The sequence below is a fragment of the Cygnus atratus genome, chromosome 21 (assembly GCF_013377495.2).
Source record: "Cygnus atratus isolate AKBS03 ecotype Queensland, Australia chromosome 21, CAtr_DNAZoo_HiC_assembly, whole genome shotgun sequence".
Lineage (NCBI taxonomy): Eukaryota > Metazoa > Chordata > Aves > Anseriformes > Anatidae > Cygnus > Cygnus atratus.
In genome coordinates this window covers 4,637,177-4,654,224 of record NC_066382.1, presented here as the reverse complement: position 1 = coordinate 4,654,224, position 17,048 = coordinate 4,637,177, and the positions used below count along the sequence as shown (strand labels likewise).

The following is a 17,048-nucleotide window of genomic DNA, read 5'->3' as shown; positions in this document are numbered from 1 at the left end:
CTAGAAAACAAACAAACAAAAAAGTGTTGGTGAAGAAGTTAACAAACGGACTGCCTTATGTAGGCGTGAGACCTTGAACTCTTTTTTTCTTTACATCAAGTTTCTTTACAACAAGTAAGAGCAGACAACATCGAGAAAAAAACACATTTACAAATATGGGAACTATCTGCTAGAATCAAGTACTTCCATGTGCCTCCAACGGCAAAAACACAAAGCAGAGTAAATGTTCAAAATATACTCAATAAAGCACTCACAAAGCTCAGCAATCCAGGCTGCAACATCCTCCATTGTTGCTTTCACTCTTGTCTCATCTGTTGGGAGGTCAATACGACACCTGGGATGAAATACGTACATGGGATCAACCGTTTCCAGCTTTATCTTCGTACTTAGTTGCTGCAGTACCCATAGGAAGTTGAGCATAAAACCATCTGTAGATACCAAACGATCATCTGTCTGTAGAGACAAAGGAAATAGTTCAAAACCTAAGTTTAGAAATACAAGCGTATTTTCTGATGCTTTAATAGTAGTCAACAAAGTATATCAGTTCAAGAAAAGGGAGAAGCGAGTAAGAACACGGATCTGTAAGGCCTTCCCGACAACTGGAAGATCATTTATTAACATATATTGTCTTTTTCTTTCTCTATGGTTCATGTTCAAACAGGCATTCTCAGTAACATTAAACAAACAAAAGTAGTAGAAAACATTAGAAATGAAAAGGGTTTAAAAGTGTTTCTTTCAGGAATGGTTTGCTACAGGTAGTCAGCGACAGTTGTTTCAAATAGTTACTGAGCTTCAATTTGTAACTTCTATCCTAAACATAACGTTTCTATTCTTCATTGGAATTTCACAGAAATACAGTGATGGTTCCAAATGTTTGCTTTTGAAATTGGAGTTGAAGACAACGATTCAAACTTCAGTTGTTCAGAATTCATGCACGATAAATGAATGCAATACATTAATTAAACGATGACAAAATAACGCCCTGGTCCTTCACTGGAACCACACCAGCTCTTACCTGCATTACTCTTTTTACGGGACCACACAAGCAAAGCTTAGCAACTTACCAACTGGCAAAAAAGGGTTTTTAAATACAGCCAGATGGAAGAAAACCCTCAGACTGGAGTGTGTTTGTTTTTGGGGGGGGGTGAGGGGAGAGTTATAAAGCAGAATCCTTGTTAATGAAGTGACATGTCAGTCCCAAGGGAGGAAATAACACAAGTTGATCAAGTACATAGAACAGAATTATTTCAGAAATGGGAAATGTACTGAAGACCTGATAACTGATGACACAACTTCTTGCCTGCTGTAGTACAAAATCAAAATTCTTTTGTATTCCATTAAAGAACCACCACTGCACCAGGCATCTAGTGCTAGTTCCGTAAGTCACACAAAGAGCTTTTCCTTTATTTACCTGCATTTGTGCCTTCTTCATGTTGGCATTGACAACAGCTGCCATGTAACTGAGAGCTGCTTCTCGAGTTTCACCATTCAGTAAAATACTATGTAATATCTTGAACAGTTCTTGCTGGAATTTCAAGGAAACATCATGTCAGGTTGCACAGACTTTCCAACAATGTATTCCTGCTATCTATTGCTCCATATTTTTATGTTCTACAAATTCCACTTGCTACAACTACTGCTATGATCCTATTTGTCAAGATTATATGGACACATTAATTACAACATTAGTTACAAAAAGGATGTATACGGAAAACAAGCACAACACAGATCTAATATAGAAGGCAATTTTTTTTTTTTTTTTTTTTTTTTACTCATCCTAACTAATTGTTCTAACACTTTCTGAATTGGCTTTCAACCTTAGAAAAAGGCTTGTAGAGCTCATCAACTTTTTTTCTTAATTCCCTTCAGCCATATCCTAACAGATTTCTTGTTAACATAGATGAAGAATATAATATTAAAAAAATCTAGTTTCTATGTAAACACTCTCCCCTCCAAAACCACAATATTTTTGCAGTTGTTTACACACAAGGACACTTACCCTTGCTAATTCCAGGTAATGTTGCAAGGACTGGCTAACAACCCGGGTGTTTTCAAGCGTGATGGCAGGCCCTGAGAAGTACTTCTCAACTACTTTGTTCTGGAAGTGGAATGAACATTGGCAAACATATTAAACACATTAAAAATAAAACATGCTACTGTCAACATCCTTCTGTAACACTTACATCATCTTCAGCAAAGACAGAGAGACTGAAGAAGGCTCCAAGATAGGAAAGTCTTTGCAGTTCTCGTCCCGCACCTGTGCTTAATGATTTAGGCAGCCACAAGGGTAAAGAGACAACCTAGAAAATCAGAAAAACAGCAAGTTGACCATAAAGTTGCCATGTCAACCATACTCCTTCATCTGCACTGTCACTATTCAGTGTTTTACCACGCACCCTTGATTCTTCAAAATTCAGTCATACTGTTTGGTAAATGGGAATTCTCCTCAGCATTTCAGAAATCTAAGCAAGTTAACTTCGTTCTAGTTTTTCTAAATTCTCAGGGAAAAGGACTCCCTTTATGAGTTTAAAGTGAACTATTATTTAGCATGAGATATTACATTAGTCCCTCTTTAGAGTTTTAAGGAAGGTTATAAATGTAGATTGTATCAGCCAACAAAATAAGTTACATGATTCATTTAACTTGAAAATCAGCCTGGATACACTTACCAAACTGCACATGGGGTGTGTTTTCCCAAACTTGATTTCACAAAGTTCACATAGTGCCTATAAGGAAAATACAAGAAAAATTACTTGTGTGTGTAATTCTTAGGTAAGCTGTCTGCAAATAACAAGATAAACATTGTAAACTGCTGAAAAAAAGAGCCAAACCTTTTTCCCCTCAATCAGTGGGAAAAAGGACCAAAAAAAAAAAAGCTAGAGCACACCCTGCTCCCATTTTAGTTCTTACATCTGTTCCAAAAAGTTTCCATCTGTCTCAAAAAAGCTAACATCTCACCAGATAATAAGATATTGCACTTATTTCAAAAATTAGCTGTGCAAATTATTTGCTTGTTCAGAAAATAACAATAGCTTTGCTGGGCGCCTGAACTGCCACATAAAAGTCATTAACAATAATAAATAGAGCAATTGTACTATACATACACCAAGGCCTTTGTCTTTTGAGTCAGAGTGGAAAAATGTCAGATGAACACAGTAGCCAGAAACAAAGAATCCTATCCCAGATCTCTAACTCACTTTCAACTGCAGCACAGAAAAAAGAAAGCAGTTATAACAGACAATTTTGAAAACACAAAAATACTGTAGGCTTTCACGTATCCCGCTTCTCCTGAATTTTATTTTCTCATACTTCAATTACACTGCAGCTAGTAACTATATTCCTTCTTTCTGATGCACACTGTGCCCACTAAAGATGACCAGAATGGAGTATCGTTTTCAAACAGCCCTTACTGTACCTGACAGTCAAATTTGCAACAGTTTGCGATTTAACATGGGGGGGAGTTGATTTGCAGCACACGCCCCCGTCCAACTAATTTCCGGAGTTACAAATTAAACTCGAGATATGAAGGAATGCCTTTATTGGCACGATGCACTGAAGATCTTAAGATCCGAAGGTGCTAGCTGACAATGCTCAATTTAGTCAAGAATTTAGCTTACTCTTATGTGGCCATGCATGCTGTTCAAAAGATTTTTTTGTTTTGTCAATAAAAGCAGCAGGAGGGAAGCAGATCGAGGGACTAAAATACACACTTTAAAAAAAACTTTTCAGACAGGGAACGTTACATTTTCCTACAGTACACAGCCATCAACTCATAATTTTGGTTTTAATGCAATAGATTTTAATTTGCTACATACACAAGTGAGTCCAACAAATATGGTTATGAATTAGTCCTTATTTCCCAGACTTAAATTTGGAAGAACTTAGCATCCACAGTATTTAACAAGTATGCATGATGAAGTCCATACATTTGTTTTATATAGAGCAATTCATACAAATATTTGAATAACCCACTATACCAAGTCTGCTGTACCTTACGTTTGAGATATCACTGACTTTACAACATCTCATATCACATTAAGCTTTCAGTATCAAGTTTAGTATTAACCCACTAACCAAAGGAGGTCCCAAAATGTTAAAGTACATTATCTTGTATAGAATTTCCTTAAGTTATCAATAATCATGAAGAAAAAAAAACTTGTAGAAATGTACAGTCCTTACCATAAGGGGGTATTTAAAATTGTCACTATCAAGGGAGCACTCTTTGGAAGCTAGAGCCAGGCCTTGTAAGATGGGGATAAAGATCTGTAAAAACAGAAATAGATTACTTTCTTCAAGAATAGGAAGCAATCAAATGACACAGCATGAAATGCCTGCTCATTCCTCAAATACCGCAAGTTACACTACAGAAAAATTAAGATCTTCTCTCCAAATTTCCTTCAGTTATATCAGGGAACATTTCAATGCCTGAATGCACAGGAGTATCAATGCTAAAAAAAAACACAACAGCTTTCAGCCAATTGTTTTGCTCAAAGCTCTGAAATAAGATCCATAAAATGGCATTTTTTGGTACATGCTGAGAAAGTTATCTGGCCTGAATCTTCTCTGTAATCTGACGTAGCATAAATGATATATTGACTTCATGCCTGGGCATAACAGCTTACCCACACAAACTTCTTTCCAAGCGCTTTTATGTATCTTGCCTGATCACTTTCTAACTTGTTTCTACTTTGCAAACTAAATGACCCCAGAAATATCTATATTTAGATGTAAAGCTAATAGATACAAGCTGAATCGGAAAAACAGTAATGTCAGCATGCCAACAGAATCACGTGTTATTCCATTAAGTTTTCTGCACGTGGAAACCAGAAGGGGAAGCACACATTTCATACAAGATCACTGAAAACACCGTGTGCTTGTGTACAAGTGTGTTTGTTAATCACACAAATGAGCACAAGTACTGTGGAAATCTCCAACAACTTGATAGCCAAGCTGGTATCAACTCATTTGCCTATACACTTGGGAAATCATATAGCTTTAATTTTTACATGTCATGGAAGTAAGTTGTTTTTGTGCTGGTAAATTTTAAGTGTGGTAGGAGTAAAGATAATAAGCAGTAATCACAGACTGTTATGAAAGAGGAAGTGACATCTCAGTGAACTACTCTGACACACAGGATAAGCTAATGTTTTTCAGTCATCTCCTCCATAAAATATAAAGACTTCATGAACTAGGATTTGCAAGGTGTTCTTAGCACCTTAGATATAAGCTATTACAGTTGCAAAGAACAGTAAAAATAGCAAGATAGCAATCTTCTGTAATTATATATAGAACTATAATTTTTTTTTATATCTTAGATATACATTTTTAAGATATTTTGCAGAGAAACAGACGGATGAAAACAAAATCAATCCTGTAATGTAGATCAGTAATGCAGACATATTCTGAGTAGCATACTTCAACATTTCATAAATGTGCGCTGCTTAAAACACATTTAATAAAGAGAATCACCAAATAAGTTGGTCATCTTCACAAAACCATAAGTGAGTTACAAACTCCTTTCGTTTAACAGTTTGCTAGCCCTTGAAGTAATAGGTACAGAACTATGACATGCAGAATAAGCTTTTGAAGAGACGCTCTCTTGGATATGGAAATCCTCCAATTTTTATTATTTTTTAACCTATGCCTTACCTGTTTGAACACCTCTTCATCCTGATAAGTTGTTCTCACCAATTCTTGGATGAAACCAAATGGGAGATTCCTACACAGCATATAGGGTACCAGCAAAGACTGCTGCTGCAATGACCTTTATTTATGTAAAAGAAATCCAAAACTATTGATTACCAGCAGAAAAAAAAACACAGTCATCACATTTAAGGATGTGCCAGAAAGTAGATCATCCATACGTAGACACCTGCTCTTTTCAGAAGTAACCAACCTTGCCTTCTCTAGTGTACTTGTGTAAAGATTATTCTCAAGCAGATGCTGCTGCCAACATCACACTTCAGTTTAATGAGTCTGGAAGAAAATAACGGCTTCTGTGTAGTAATCAGCTCTGCCTTCTACTCCTCTCTAATGAAAAGACCTTTTGTTAAGCTCAGCTAGTGAAAGAACATTTTTCGTTGTTTTACCAGCATTAAGAAAAAATTTAACATTAGTCTGTGCTGAATTAATACAGTCATTACTTTTAACTGCTCCTGAAGTTTCTGCAAAAATATCTTTGTCTTATTACATATACAGAACTTATTCCAGTGTCAACAGTGATTCACATAAAGACAAAACTAATCTCACAGCACAATGGATAAAAGGTACAGCTTGAAAGATAATCAAGTAGCTATCTATTTCACATACCCCATTTAAACTGTTCCAATCAACCTGAACTGTTTTATATAAACACAATTTAAAAGCACCTAAATTGCCCTCCAATGTATTAATGGGAGCATTCAATAGCAAAAGAGTAAATTATTCTTCTGGCACATAAATGTATCCTGTTCCAAAAATTAGCCTTTTTTTTTTTTTCAACCTAATCTTCAGAAGAAAATAAATCCCCAAACAGTCTAGCTTTCGTGATTAACATCAGCTGCATTTACCTTGGTTGTGTTAAGGATCCCTGTAGCACCAAAGCAGCATGTGAAATGCACTGTGATCGAATGTTGCTCAGTAACTGACTGACTGTCGGCTGGCTACACATCTGATAAAAAATAACATCATTGTAATACAAACTAAAAGTATTCAGATACAGAACAAGCAGACAGTATGATAAACTTCTTACTTCATGTAGTATGAACGTAATATGCAAATTAAAATTTGCACTACTTCAGCTAAAAACTTACAGTTTATACTTAGAAAGTTGTGTTTTGTTTTGCTTTTTCACCTAGAAGCAAAGCTTAAAGGAAAATATACAAACCTGGTTGGGAGCTTGTCTCATGAAAGTATGTTTTACATAGAACAAATGCCAAGTAAATGCAGAAGATCCAAAGAGGAAAGACAGCTTCTAATAGAGTGCTTATTTTAGAGATGTAAAGCACATACAAGCTTCAGATATGATGATCTAACAAGTTAAAGAGTAAATCCAATCTGTTTCTACAAAGCCATCAAGAACGAACTACCCATGTCCACTAACTTTCCCCACTGAAGACTAAGAGTCTGCAACAGCACTGACATGATTTCAGTCTGCTCAAATATACCTTTGGTGCTTTTCTCTCCTCTATTCCAACTCGGTCAAAACACTCAATGAGGTAGTTCAGCATCTCTGTCTCCTTACAGCTTTCAATGGTGAAGTGGTCGTTGCAGGAATCAGAAACGCTTGAGCTGCCAGAGCCTCCCATACTTTAAAAACACACACAAAAAGAAAAGAAACAGAGCATAAGATGCAGTCCTTCACTCTTGCACAATCTAATAATTAATGAGCTCTTGACTTCTTCTGTCAATTCTCTGAAGACTCCGCTCCATCACACACACGACCTTCTCAACAACTAATACCATTTCTGTGCCCTATACAAAGGGCTCTCCATTTAACAGTTTGTCAAACACACACACAAAAAAAACCCTCAGCTGTACTGTAACAAGTGAAGAATTTGTTATCTTATTAAATAAGATATCTTAGAGATGGCAATAAGGTACAAGAAATTAATGGGAATCAGTAAATCGTTACTATACAGCCACACTGAAAATGAACAGCCTTTATGTTGTACTTGACATCAACACTCTTTGAACTCCTAGGACATCAAGACACTTCTATGCAATGATGCAACCTCCGCACAGTTTCTGCAGAAATCTCTGTGTATATCACTCATGAAATTATAAATTTCACTAACTCTGTTAACACTAGCCAGCCCATGGAAAGCAAAAGTCTCCCACTACAAAGAAGAGACCCCAGATTATAGATGAGGGCTACAGACAATCATGCTATATACTCTAAGGAAGGAGAAAAAACAGGAGGGAACACAACCAAGCAACTGTTTCTTTTGACATTTCCACATCAAAGATTATTTAATTTCATCTCAGTTCATTTTAATTCCCTTATAGTAAAATAGGCCATTTCATTAAGTAGCACAGCTACAGGGGGAGAAAAAAGAAAACACTGATATTGTAAACATGAAAACTAAACCCAAAGACAAAACTATGCTTGAGACAAGTGACAAATTAAATAGGAGAACAGACCCCCAGACTCACAGTCCCAGATTTGTTATCTCAACAGAATTCTTCTCTATGTAACAGCTTAACAGAGCTAATTAAAAATGAAACCCTCATTTTACAGAAGGGAATTAAGATATATTCACCTTATGTAGATAAAATACAAGGAAAATAAATAGCAATCATGTGGATGGTCTATTCCTATTCCTCACTGAAGAAATCAATGTGCACAATCGGGGCGTATTTAAAAGGAAGATCAATTTAAAAGCCCAAAACCTTAAATTTAAAAATAAGAGTATTTTTCCTTAGATGCAGCTTTATAAAAATATGGTTAGAACTACAAACTGCATCAAAATTGGGATTTCCTACAAAACGTAAAATATTTTCTGCTTTACAAAACTAATAGGTAAGGTTTGCAGTCCAACCAATGAATTGCATAAAGGTTATTACTTGTGAAATATCTGGTAGCTGAGCATCTGAAGAAATGTAACTTCCAGGAGCAGTCTCTTTTGCAGAGAGAATTTGTTTTCAGTTATTCAATTGAAACTAATGCACGTAAAATGTAGCTCTGAGAAAACAGTACTAGGTTACCACGAAACCATGCATCTGTTCTCTATTGTCTCTTATATGATTCTATGGTTCTAAGGAACAATGTCATGGTTCTATGATTCTAAGAGGCAATAGAACCTTTTGACTTCTCACATTCAGCTTAAAAATTACTCCTTTAGGAATATCTATTTATTTACAAAATTACTATTTCTGTAGTTACTCATTCTGGTAATGATTTCACTGCAGCAGTAACTGAAATTATTCCAATGCAGAGCTCATACATCCCCTACAAACATACTGAATGCCTTGGTATTTTCAGAATGCAGTTGCTGCGTAATTGTATAGTCACTGTGTTCATAATTTAACTAACATCTACTGCTGTAGAATGCCAGGACATAATATAGAAACCAAGATTCCAGAAGCATAGCAACCTCAGGAATCCTTACCAAAGGCCATGCAACTCAATCCAATATTTACATTAAATTGCTAACAGCAAAAGAATTAAACAAAACAATAGTGAAAAACAATCCTAAATTCCACGTACATGTACACACACAAAGGCCTAAACCTCTGCTATCGAGTTCCCTCTCCGCAATTTAGACTGGTATGGAAAAGAGGAGATGCAACTGGAAGGTCTTCCAGTTAACTGACTTATCAGTAGTGTCCCAACATACCACAGGAACAGTCACGGACAGAAATACTAGTGGGGGGTGGGAAAAAGATTTGTCTCATACCAAGTCTTTTAGGGCATTCTTTAATATCCCAAGATACTTCCTAAAGTCTGCACCTAGCCAGTTTTAAAAGGCTTGAGCAATTAGCCTTCCCTGACTTGCTGTAACTGAAATACTTCAAAAAGGATTGGAAGTCCGAAAAAATTCTTTTCACCACATTTGTTCAACAGGAAAAATTTTCAAGCTGTCACTGGCTCTGTGTATTAGAATAAGACAACGTGGGCAGCCATAAGGCACCTCCAAAGTACTATCAATTGTAATCAGAAACCTGAACAATCATAGAAAATGTTCAAAATACTAGCAAGACTATAGAAGTATCACTTTTCAGAAAGCCTTCCTAAAATATACGGTTTTATATATCACATTTATTCCCTTTCTCCAGTTTGGATTGATACAAGACAAATGGGCATTACTTTGGGAATTTTGGTGCATACGATGAAGCTGATGAATGTCAAATTTTAATGGGAAAAAAAAGAATCACCTGCACCAACAGAAAGAGAAAAAACACAAATCACCTGGATACGACAAACAACCTTGTAGGAGGGCTGCTCATTTTTTCCACATCAAAAACTCAACCCTCATATGAAAACACTTCTGTACGTGCCAAGGCATTGCAATATTACTCTGCAATGGGATGTAAAACTAGAGATCCTACGCCACATTCACATTTCCAGAAGCTTTTTTTTTCTCCTTGGCACATCCAGTGTTCTGTAGGTTGTGTTATTTTTGCACAACTACCTGGCTAGCCTCCAGTCAGAACTAATAACAATCCTCATTTTGTAGAGTGAAAGGTTTTTGCTATATGATTCCTAAGCCTGTTTCACAGAAAAATATTCTGCTCTTTTCTTCCCTCCATTCTTGTCTGTTTCAGCTACATCAGCTTCTACTACCCACCACATCAAAACCAATCAGTCCCCAGCGGGTCCAACTTTCAGGTGTATTTTCTTTATAGGCTAGAGGAGAGATCCTCAGCTGCCAAACAGCAATGAATCTGAGACAAAACGATAGTGATTGCATCAACTGGCTATTTGCCACTATATTTTAATATTTGTCCTCATTTTCCAACTTTTTAATAGGAAAACATCAACTGGTTTTAAAATTACAGCCATGGGTGAATAATATTCCTTCTCATAGTCAACGAGGAGTTCAACTCGAGCATCGTTTCAGAAACCATGCTCATTAAACTTAAAAGGCAGCATGATTAACATTTCCTTTATCTTAGTCATCTCTTCAAAAAATAGCTGACTAACTAGCATTCATTATCCATGTTTATACACCATCTTAAGAACCATCCCAGTCAGCTGCTCGGCTTTACTCATTTCCCAAGTTACTCTGCAAAACACTTGACGCTGCACATACTGTTAGTGCCTAGGCAACCAGACATGCAGGTTACATTCTCTTTCTCCAATACCTGGACCCAAACTGGACACAAGAAAAATCATCATCTTCATTTTCTTCATCACTACTGTCCTCAGACACATCAGAAACGGCAAGGAAGAGGAGGGAGAAAGGGTTGTCGTATATACTACCACAACAGAAATGAAAAAGGCCATCAGATATTTTTTTTAAGCCGAAAATACACAACTTTTCTTTGCAAGTCTGCCAAAAAACATCTTCTCTAAACATGCAGACAACGGATAACCCCACGTTAGTAAAAACCAAGACTATACTAACATGCTCCATGGCACTATTACAAGTTATTCATGTATCCAAACACCACACAGTCACAAACCAAAAATTTAACAATTTCAGAGACCTCGTAAAGAATATGGCTGAAGTGGGAATATTTAGATATCACTGAACAGGATTACAGTTGTAAGCTACTGAGCTGTAAAGCAGTGGTTCCAAGACCTTGCCTTTCCATTTTTCCCCCCTGCAGGGAATGGGGATTCTAGGAGCAGCCAGAGAGAAAATGCAGCAGTACTTGGCTCAGCCTACAGAAACAGGCTAATCTGTAATTTAAATGTATGCACTAGGGAATCAAATCTAACACAGCCCAGCAAGTAACAGCTTTCATCAAATCGACTAAAGCCCTACTGAGAAAACTGCTTTCAAAGCAGGAGGTCTGCTTGGTTTACTATCCAGCAGTAGCAACTGAACAGAAAGCTAAGTTTAGCTGGGATGGATGTAAAAAGCAGAGAAAATCAAAACAATATTGCTACCTTTAAAGCAATAGCATACACCTCAAAATGCTCACAGAAGCAGCTTTAACATTTTGGCAAAGACAGCTTGTTAGCAAGTCAATGTATTAGTGCAAACCAAATACAGAAATCATCTCTGGGTGAGTAGGGTGAGCTCGGCACAAACATAAGTTCTCCCAAATTGCAAGATCATGCCACACCCTGCACTGCACACATGAAACACACTCTTGTGTTCTTGTGAAATACCTAGAAGGAATCCTGCTCAGTAAAGACGAACGCCTGCGCGAGGTACTGGGTGAAGCAGTAAACAAAGGCGGACCCATTGTTGTGGGTCTCTGTCTGGATGCGGTGACTGGCATGGCTGGAGGGCTCGCAGCCATGACCGAAGGACTTGGTGAACTAGGCGGGATGGAAATATTCAAGGAACGCGGGACAGAAGAAGCTGAAAAGCCACCAGAATGGGCAACAGTGTATGGCCGGTACCTCGGAGAGGAAGGCTGCATCCAAGAAGGGCTTGTTGCTGTCAGGTGAGAGCTGACAGTAATGGAAGGCACAGAGGTGGTGGCAACTGAACTGGCTGGTGGGGTAAGAGATGAACCAGTCATTGGTACATAGCTTGTGAAATTGGTAGTAGGAGCTGGACTAGTCCCATAGAGACTAAACCAGTTACAGGGGAAAAAGAAAAAACAAAAAAGCAATGATTTAGGATATGAAGAAAAAGGGTGAAGAAGATAAAATGAGCAGCAGATGCCCTTCCCCTTCTGTTGACTCTTCAGCTATAGCTCTGCAGCTCACACACATTAGTCCTTTTTTATTCACGTTGAATAAAACTATGTCACAGTCTACACGTTAAGAGCCACAGCCTTTGCTGATGTATGTTAGGAATACTTCTTGGATGAAATGACCTACATGGCTTTAATCTGTCAAATATGTTTCTAGCCACAGCAATGCAACAAAAAAGGGTGAGACTGCAGGGACACATTAACATGAAAAAGAATGAAGAACTTTTAATATCACTTCTATTTATGGTTCTTGGGACATTTCTATGCCTCTCTAAGTCTACCAATCAATATTAAAGTTAAATCAATATTCAGTTATAATCAGAAGTCACCTGGATAATGAACTGGAACCAAAGGAGCCCACATTACAGAACATAGGGCTGGTTCCTGGGTTGGAGCCCGTGTTTAAAATTAGGCTTCTGTCAGGAGACCGGGCAGTTGCAGCAATTGGCTGTGACGTAGCTGTCAGACTGGCAAATGGGTTTTCATCCCTTGACTGGGTGGACATCATCAGCACTTCCATCAAAATCTGTCCGATCAAGTCTTTAAAATCTGAAAACACTGTAAAGAACAAAAGAGATTTAGTACCCTCATCTACTGTCTTCAACTACACATTATTCAGAGATTTCAACTAAAAAGGACAGTAACTTACATGTGTGAAAACAGAGCTGCTCTTGGCAAAAGCAACTAATGAAATTTACATTTATAAATATGCTAACTACGGTTCGGTCTATATTAACTAGCTTCTGAAATTACAACTACACAAGAATACGACTGTCATAGGAAGTACCGAAGATCATACATGACCTAATGCTGTTACTACTCATTAATACAGTTGCCTTGTCCGTCCCTCTCACATACTCCCACCCTGACGCTGCATGGGCAAAGGTATGTCATAGAACAAAGAAAAACAACACAAAACAACACAATCTACACATGCCTACATATGAAAACAAGTTTCATTCTGGCCATATCTTACAGCTGACAAAATATGAATTATATAAAATAATCAGAAATTGTTAGCTTATCAAATGAACTGTTAAATTTCTATAAATGTCAGTTATGATTCAAGATAACCTATTAAGTCAGTAAAAGTTTTCTGAAAAAAATTCAACAGCATGACAGTATCAGCATAGTAGTCTCTCAACAGAGGAAATAACTAGCAAGATCATAGCAATTGACTACAAGAACTATGACCAAGCTGTCCCATGTTTCTTCTTGGGAATTCCATTTCCTGGTACGACTGCTGACTGCAGATGCACTTTCCTCCTACCCTTGAAATCAAACAAAGACTGCAAGTAGGTGGCTCACAGCAAAAATACAAAAAGCTAAAGATAAGGGGAGGAAATATGCCACTCAACTGAAACCACCTCTAACAATAACAACAGCTTGGATTCCTACCTTCTTTTGGGTTCTGCTTAAACTGGGCAGAGAGGGAATTCAGGAATATAACATCTCTGTCTCGGTCCTTCCAAGAGACTCTGAAGATCTTACAGACCAGCTGTAAAGCTTGCTCCTCAGATACTTCAGACCCAGACAGAGGTTCCTTGGTTAGAGGGGGAGAAAAGAAGTTAACTTATTTACATTAATTACAACCGTACTGGTCAAGTCACAATTTTATCAGATGTAAGTCTTCTTTAAATAGCTTCAGACTAACTCTCAATGGAAGATTTGGCATATTTATGAAGGAATGCAGATATCTGTCAGTTTAGAGAAAAAAGGAAAGATGAAGCAGAACAGATGTAGCAGAAATACACTAAACCAGCAGGAAGCAAATTTCCCAAGCACGTTAAAAAATGGTATAATAAGAATGCTGATAATCAGACAAGAAAACATTTTGCTCATAAGTGAGGACCACACTGCCTATTCACTTACTCATTTGGAGACACCAAAAAGTTAAGAGGAATTGAGCCAAGTGTGCAAAGCTTCACTTGACTCTCCGCTGAGCCCCCCCCTTTCAAGACTGTCCTTGATTCCAAGCTATTTATTTCACAGTAGCACAATGCAAGCTGTCCAGCTGCCCTGTTTGCAGCTAGGAATTGACTGGAAAGGATTCTGCAGCAGGGTTATTGCTAGATGGCTTTTAGCCAGGCTTTTACCAACTGAGCTTATTACTGACAGTGCAGGAATAAACAAAGGCATCTAATGAGCGCTGCAAGAATTGTAGAAAATTCTCTCCACCACGCTGATGTCCCATTTCTTTGGTTTTATTTCACAAAGGCCTTAAAACCCAATGACAAAGAGGACTATCTCAAAAGTGAATTAAAGCTTTGTACATGCTTTCTTCCTTTTTCTATTTTAAATGGTTTTACCTCCTGTGTAATCCTTGATAGCTAACTATTCTTATTTACTTTCATATAATATCATTAAGAACAAAATCTTATTACATAGCATTATTTCAGCTTACATAACATTTGAAGCGGCACTTTGTCGACTTCTAAAAGCTACACAAATAATCTGCAACATATTCTTCAAAAGTATCTTAAAAAGTGTTTCTTCTTAATATTGCATATTAAAAAAAATAGATGTGGACAATAATAGGTCACTGTTGCAGGATACATAACGAAGTATTTTTCTTCAGAGTTTTCAGAAATCATTCATAATCCTATTTCTGAGAAAATCCAAACACAGCTTAGAGATTTGGAGGTTGTTTCTTTTTTTCTTCAGGCAAATTTCAATGAGGAACAGTGAAGAAGTTTTTCCACAGGTGACATCTGAAAGCTAGTTCCATCCGCTCAAAAGAAAGTGTTCAAAACAGGGAGATAGCTGAACTCTCTGCAAGCTAATGTTCTGCATCAGTCCTCCATCCTAAACCCCTTGCTCCTGTTTCAATTCCACTATTTGGGACACTTACCTGCACACAGTTCTAGTAGGAAAGTTTCTCCAAAAAACAATGTTGTCCATTTTGAGAAAGAAGAAAACACCTGGCAAACATCAGGAATATTACAGATGGCAAAGCTGTAGCCATGTAAGGTTATGCCAGTAAGAGAAAACTTAGCAGTAGAAAAAAAGGCAGGATTTATCAAGTCTGAGGTGAAGTCTTCATAAAATAAACAAAGTTTTACATAAGAGAAGCATATGCTACATTGAAAAAAATGAAAAACCAACACTGCTAACTGCAAATTGCATGATTTGAACAGGTATGCCATGAAATCCTGAAGCTTGATGTTGCAATAACCTACATATGTAGTATGGAAGAGAACAGCCAACATAATGGGCTAACCTTATCTGTCAGACTCCTCTTCTCTCTGCGATCATTCTCATCAACCTCCATGTTTTCAATTCCTGAATCCACATCTACCTGGGACATGCTGTAAGTGGAAATAAGAGGAAAAAGTCCATTAACTTGCAGAAAGCTGCAGACAGCCCTCTGTATGACGCTGACCAAAGGAACATCACCGTAAGCAGCCAAGAAAGAACCAATGCAACAGCAGTGGACACGTGCACGAACAGCAACTAAAAGGCACTAGTTGATGAATGCTTCTCATGTTACATTTATTTTGAATTCAAGAAACACAATGTTAAATTTCTTCAGCAGGCAATACAAACCACATTGCTATCACATTCCATAATCTTTTCTTTTTTAAATAGAATAATTGAATCATCCCCAACAGACATGCTCATCATTTAATATCTGAGATGATGCTTTGTCTTTTATCATTTTAGGTAAGGAATTACCATCAAAGAGACTAGAAAAAGCATTACGATGGTCTAAACAGTGTGTCATGTTTAAGCATTTAAACCTATTGTATTAACATGGCTGAAAGTGAGAAACAGCAGAATATTTTCCTGTGTAAGTAGTTTTGATGATTAGCACAGTGCGACGTTTTCTGACTTACACAAACTGCTTTCTTTATTATTATTTTTACCTTTTCTCACAGGAGACACTATCAATATCCATGCTCTGAGACCGAGAGAGAGATTGAGATTGTGTTTCAAGGCTGTTAGATGGAGAACTGCTGAGTGAACTCACTCCTTCGCTGCTCTGGCTTCGGTGGGCTACTCCTAAAGAAAAGGCACCACCAAGATTACTACTACGGAGATGAGAAGGCACTACACAATTACTTGGATGGAAAGGGAGAGGAAATACTGTTCTTCAGTACAACTGTTAAGCATTCTTAGTAATGTATTAGGAAATAAACATTAATAATAATCACATTTGACTAAAGATAATGACATTTTCTACCTCCCTTTGCAGCAGCAATATAGTAATGCTTACCTGCATTATAACACAGAACAGAATTAAATTTGCATCCATGAGTGCTCAGAGACTCACTCCCATAACAAAAAGTACTGGCAAACTGTCTGGACTTAAAATCTGATATGGTCTAGCTAAGTGAATGATGTCAGGCTTGAGAAATACTTAAATTTGACTCCATCACAGTTAATGAATTAGCATGGACTTATAACAATGTTAAAAAAAACAATAACCTTTCACTCATGTGCATCCTTCTTTTTCCAGTCTCATCAGGTGAGAAGTGAACATCAAATCCATATACTAAAACACAACATACATGGGACACATAAAGGTGGCCACTGAAGAGCAAGTCTGCTTTTAGTGCGATTTTGAAACAGGGGTTAATTTAAAAAAAATCCATGCAGATGTTAAAAATGAAGTTAAAAAAAATCCAGCTAGTTTAAAAGAACATCATTGAAACAGTTTGCTGAAGAACAACTGGGTATTCAGCACTGGAAGTAGGAAAAGTTTCTTCATTGTACTACTCTGAAACTCCTGTTCCACTTCCCTGTGCATA

At 37.3% G+C, this 17,048-nt stretch overlaps 1 protein-coding gene across 3 annotated transcripts in view; it reads right to left on the bottom strand.

Moving 5' to 3' along the window:
- The window catches only part of UBE4B (ubiquitination factor E4B), a 40,087-nt gene that overhangs the window by 13,567 nt on the left and 9,472 nt on the right, over nucleotides 1-17,048 (bottom strand). For all 3 annotated transcript variants that reach the window (XM_035557650.1, XM_035557649.2, XM_035557651.2), the window contains 13 exons: nucleotides 16,164-16,299; nucleotides 15,518-15,605; nucleotides 13,696-13,840; nucleotides 12,627-12,855; nucleotides 7,146-7,287; nucleotides 6,549-6,649; nucleotides 5,650-5,764; nucleotides 4,180-4,263; nucleotides 2,670-2,726; nucleotides 2,184-2,300; nucleotides 2,000-2,098; nucleotides 1,412-1,525; nucleotides 255-453 (listed from right to left, as the gene is read on the bottom strand). In XM_035557650.1, coding sequence (XP_035413543.1) covers nucleotides 255-453; nucleotides 1,412-1,525; nucleotides 2,000-2,098; nucleotides 2,184-2,300; nucleotides 2,670-2,726; nucleotides 4,180-4,263; nucleotides 5,650-5,764; nucleotides 6,549-6,649; nucleotides 7,146-7,287; nucleotides 12,627-12,855; nucleotides 13,696-13,840; nucleotides 15,518-15,605; nucleotides 16,164-16,299 — 1,626 coding nt within the window. The remainder of the gene's footprint in view (nucleotides 1-254; nucleotides 454-1,411; nucleotides 1,526-1,999; nucleotides 2,099-2,183; nucleotides 2,301-2,669; nucleotides 2,727-4,179; nucleotides 4,264-5,649; nucleotides 5,765-6,548; nucleotides 6,650-7,145; nucleotides 7,288-12,626; nucleotides 12,856-13,695; nucleotides 13,841-15,517; nucleotides 15,606-16,163; nucleotides 16,300-17,048) is intronic.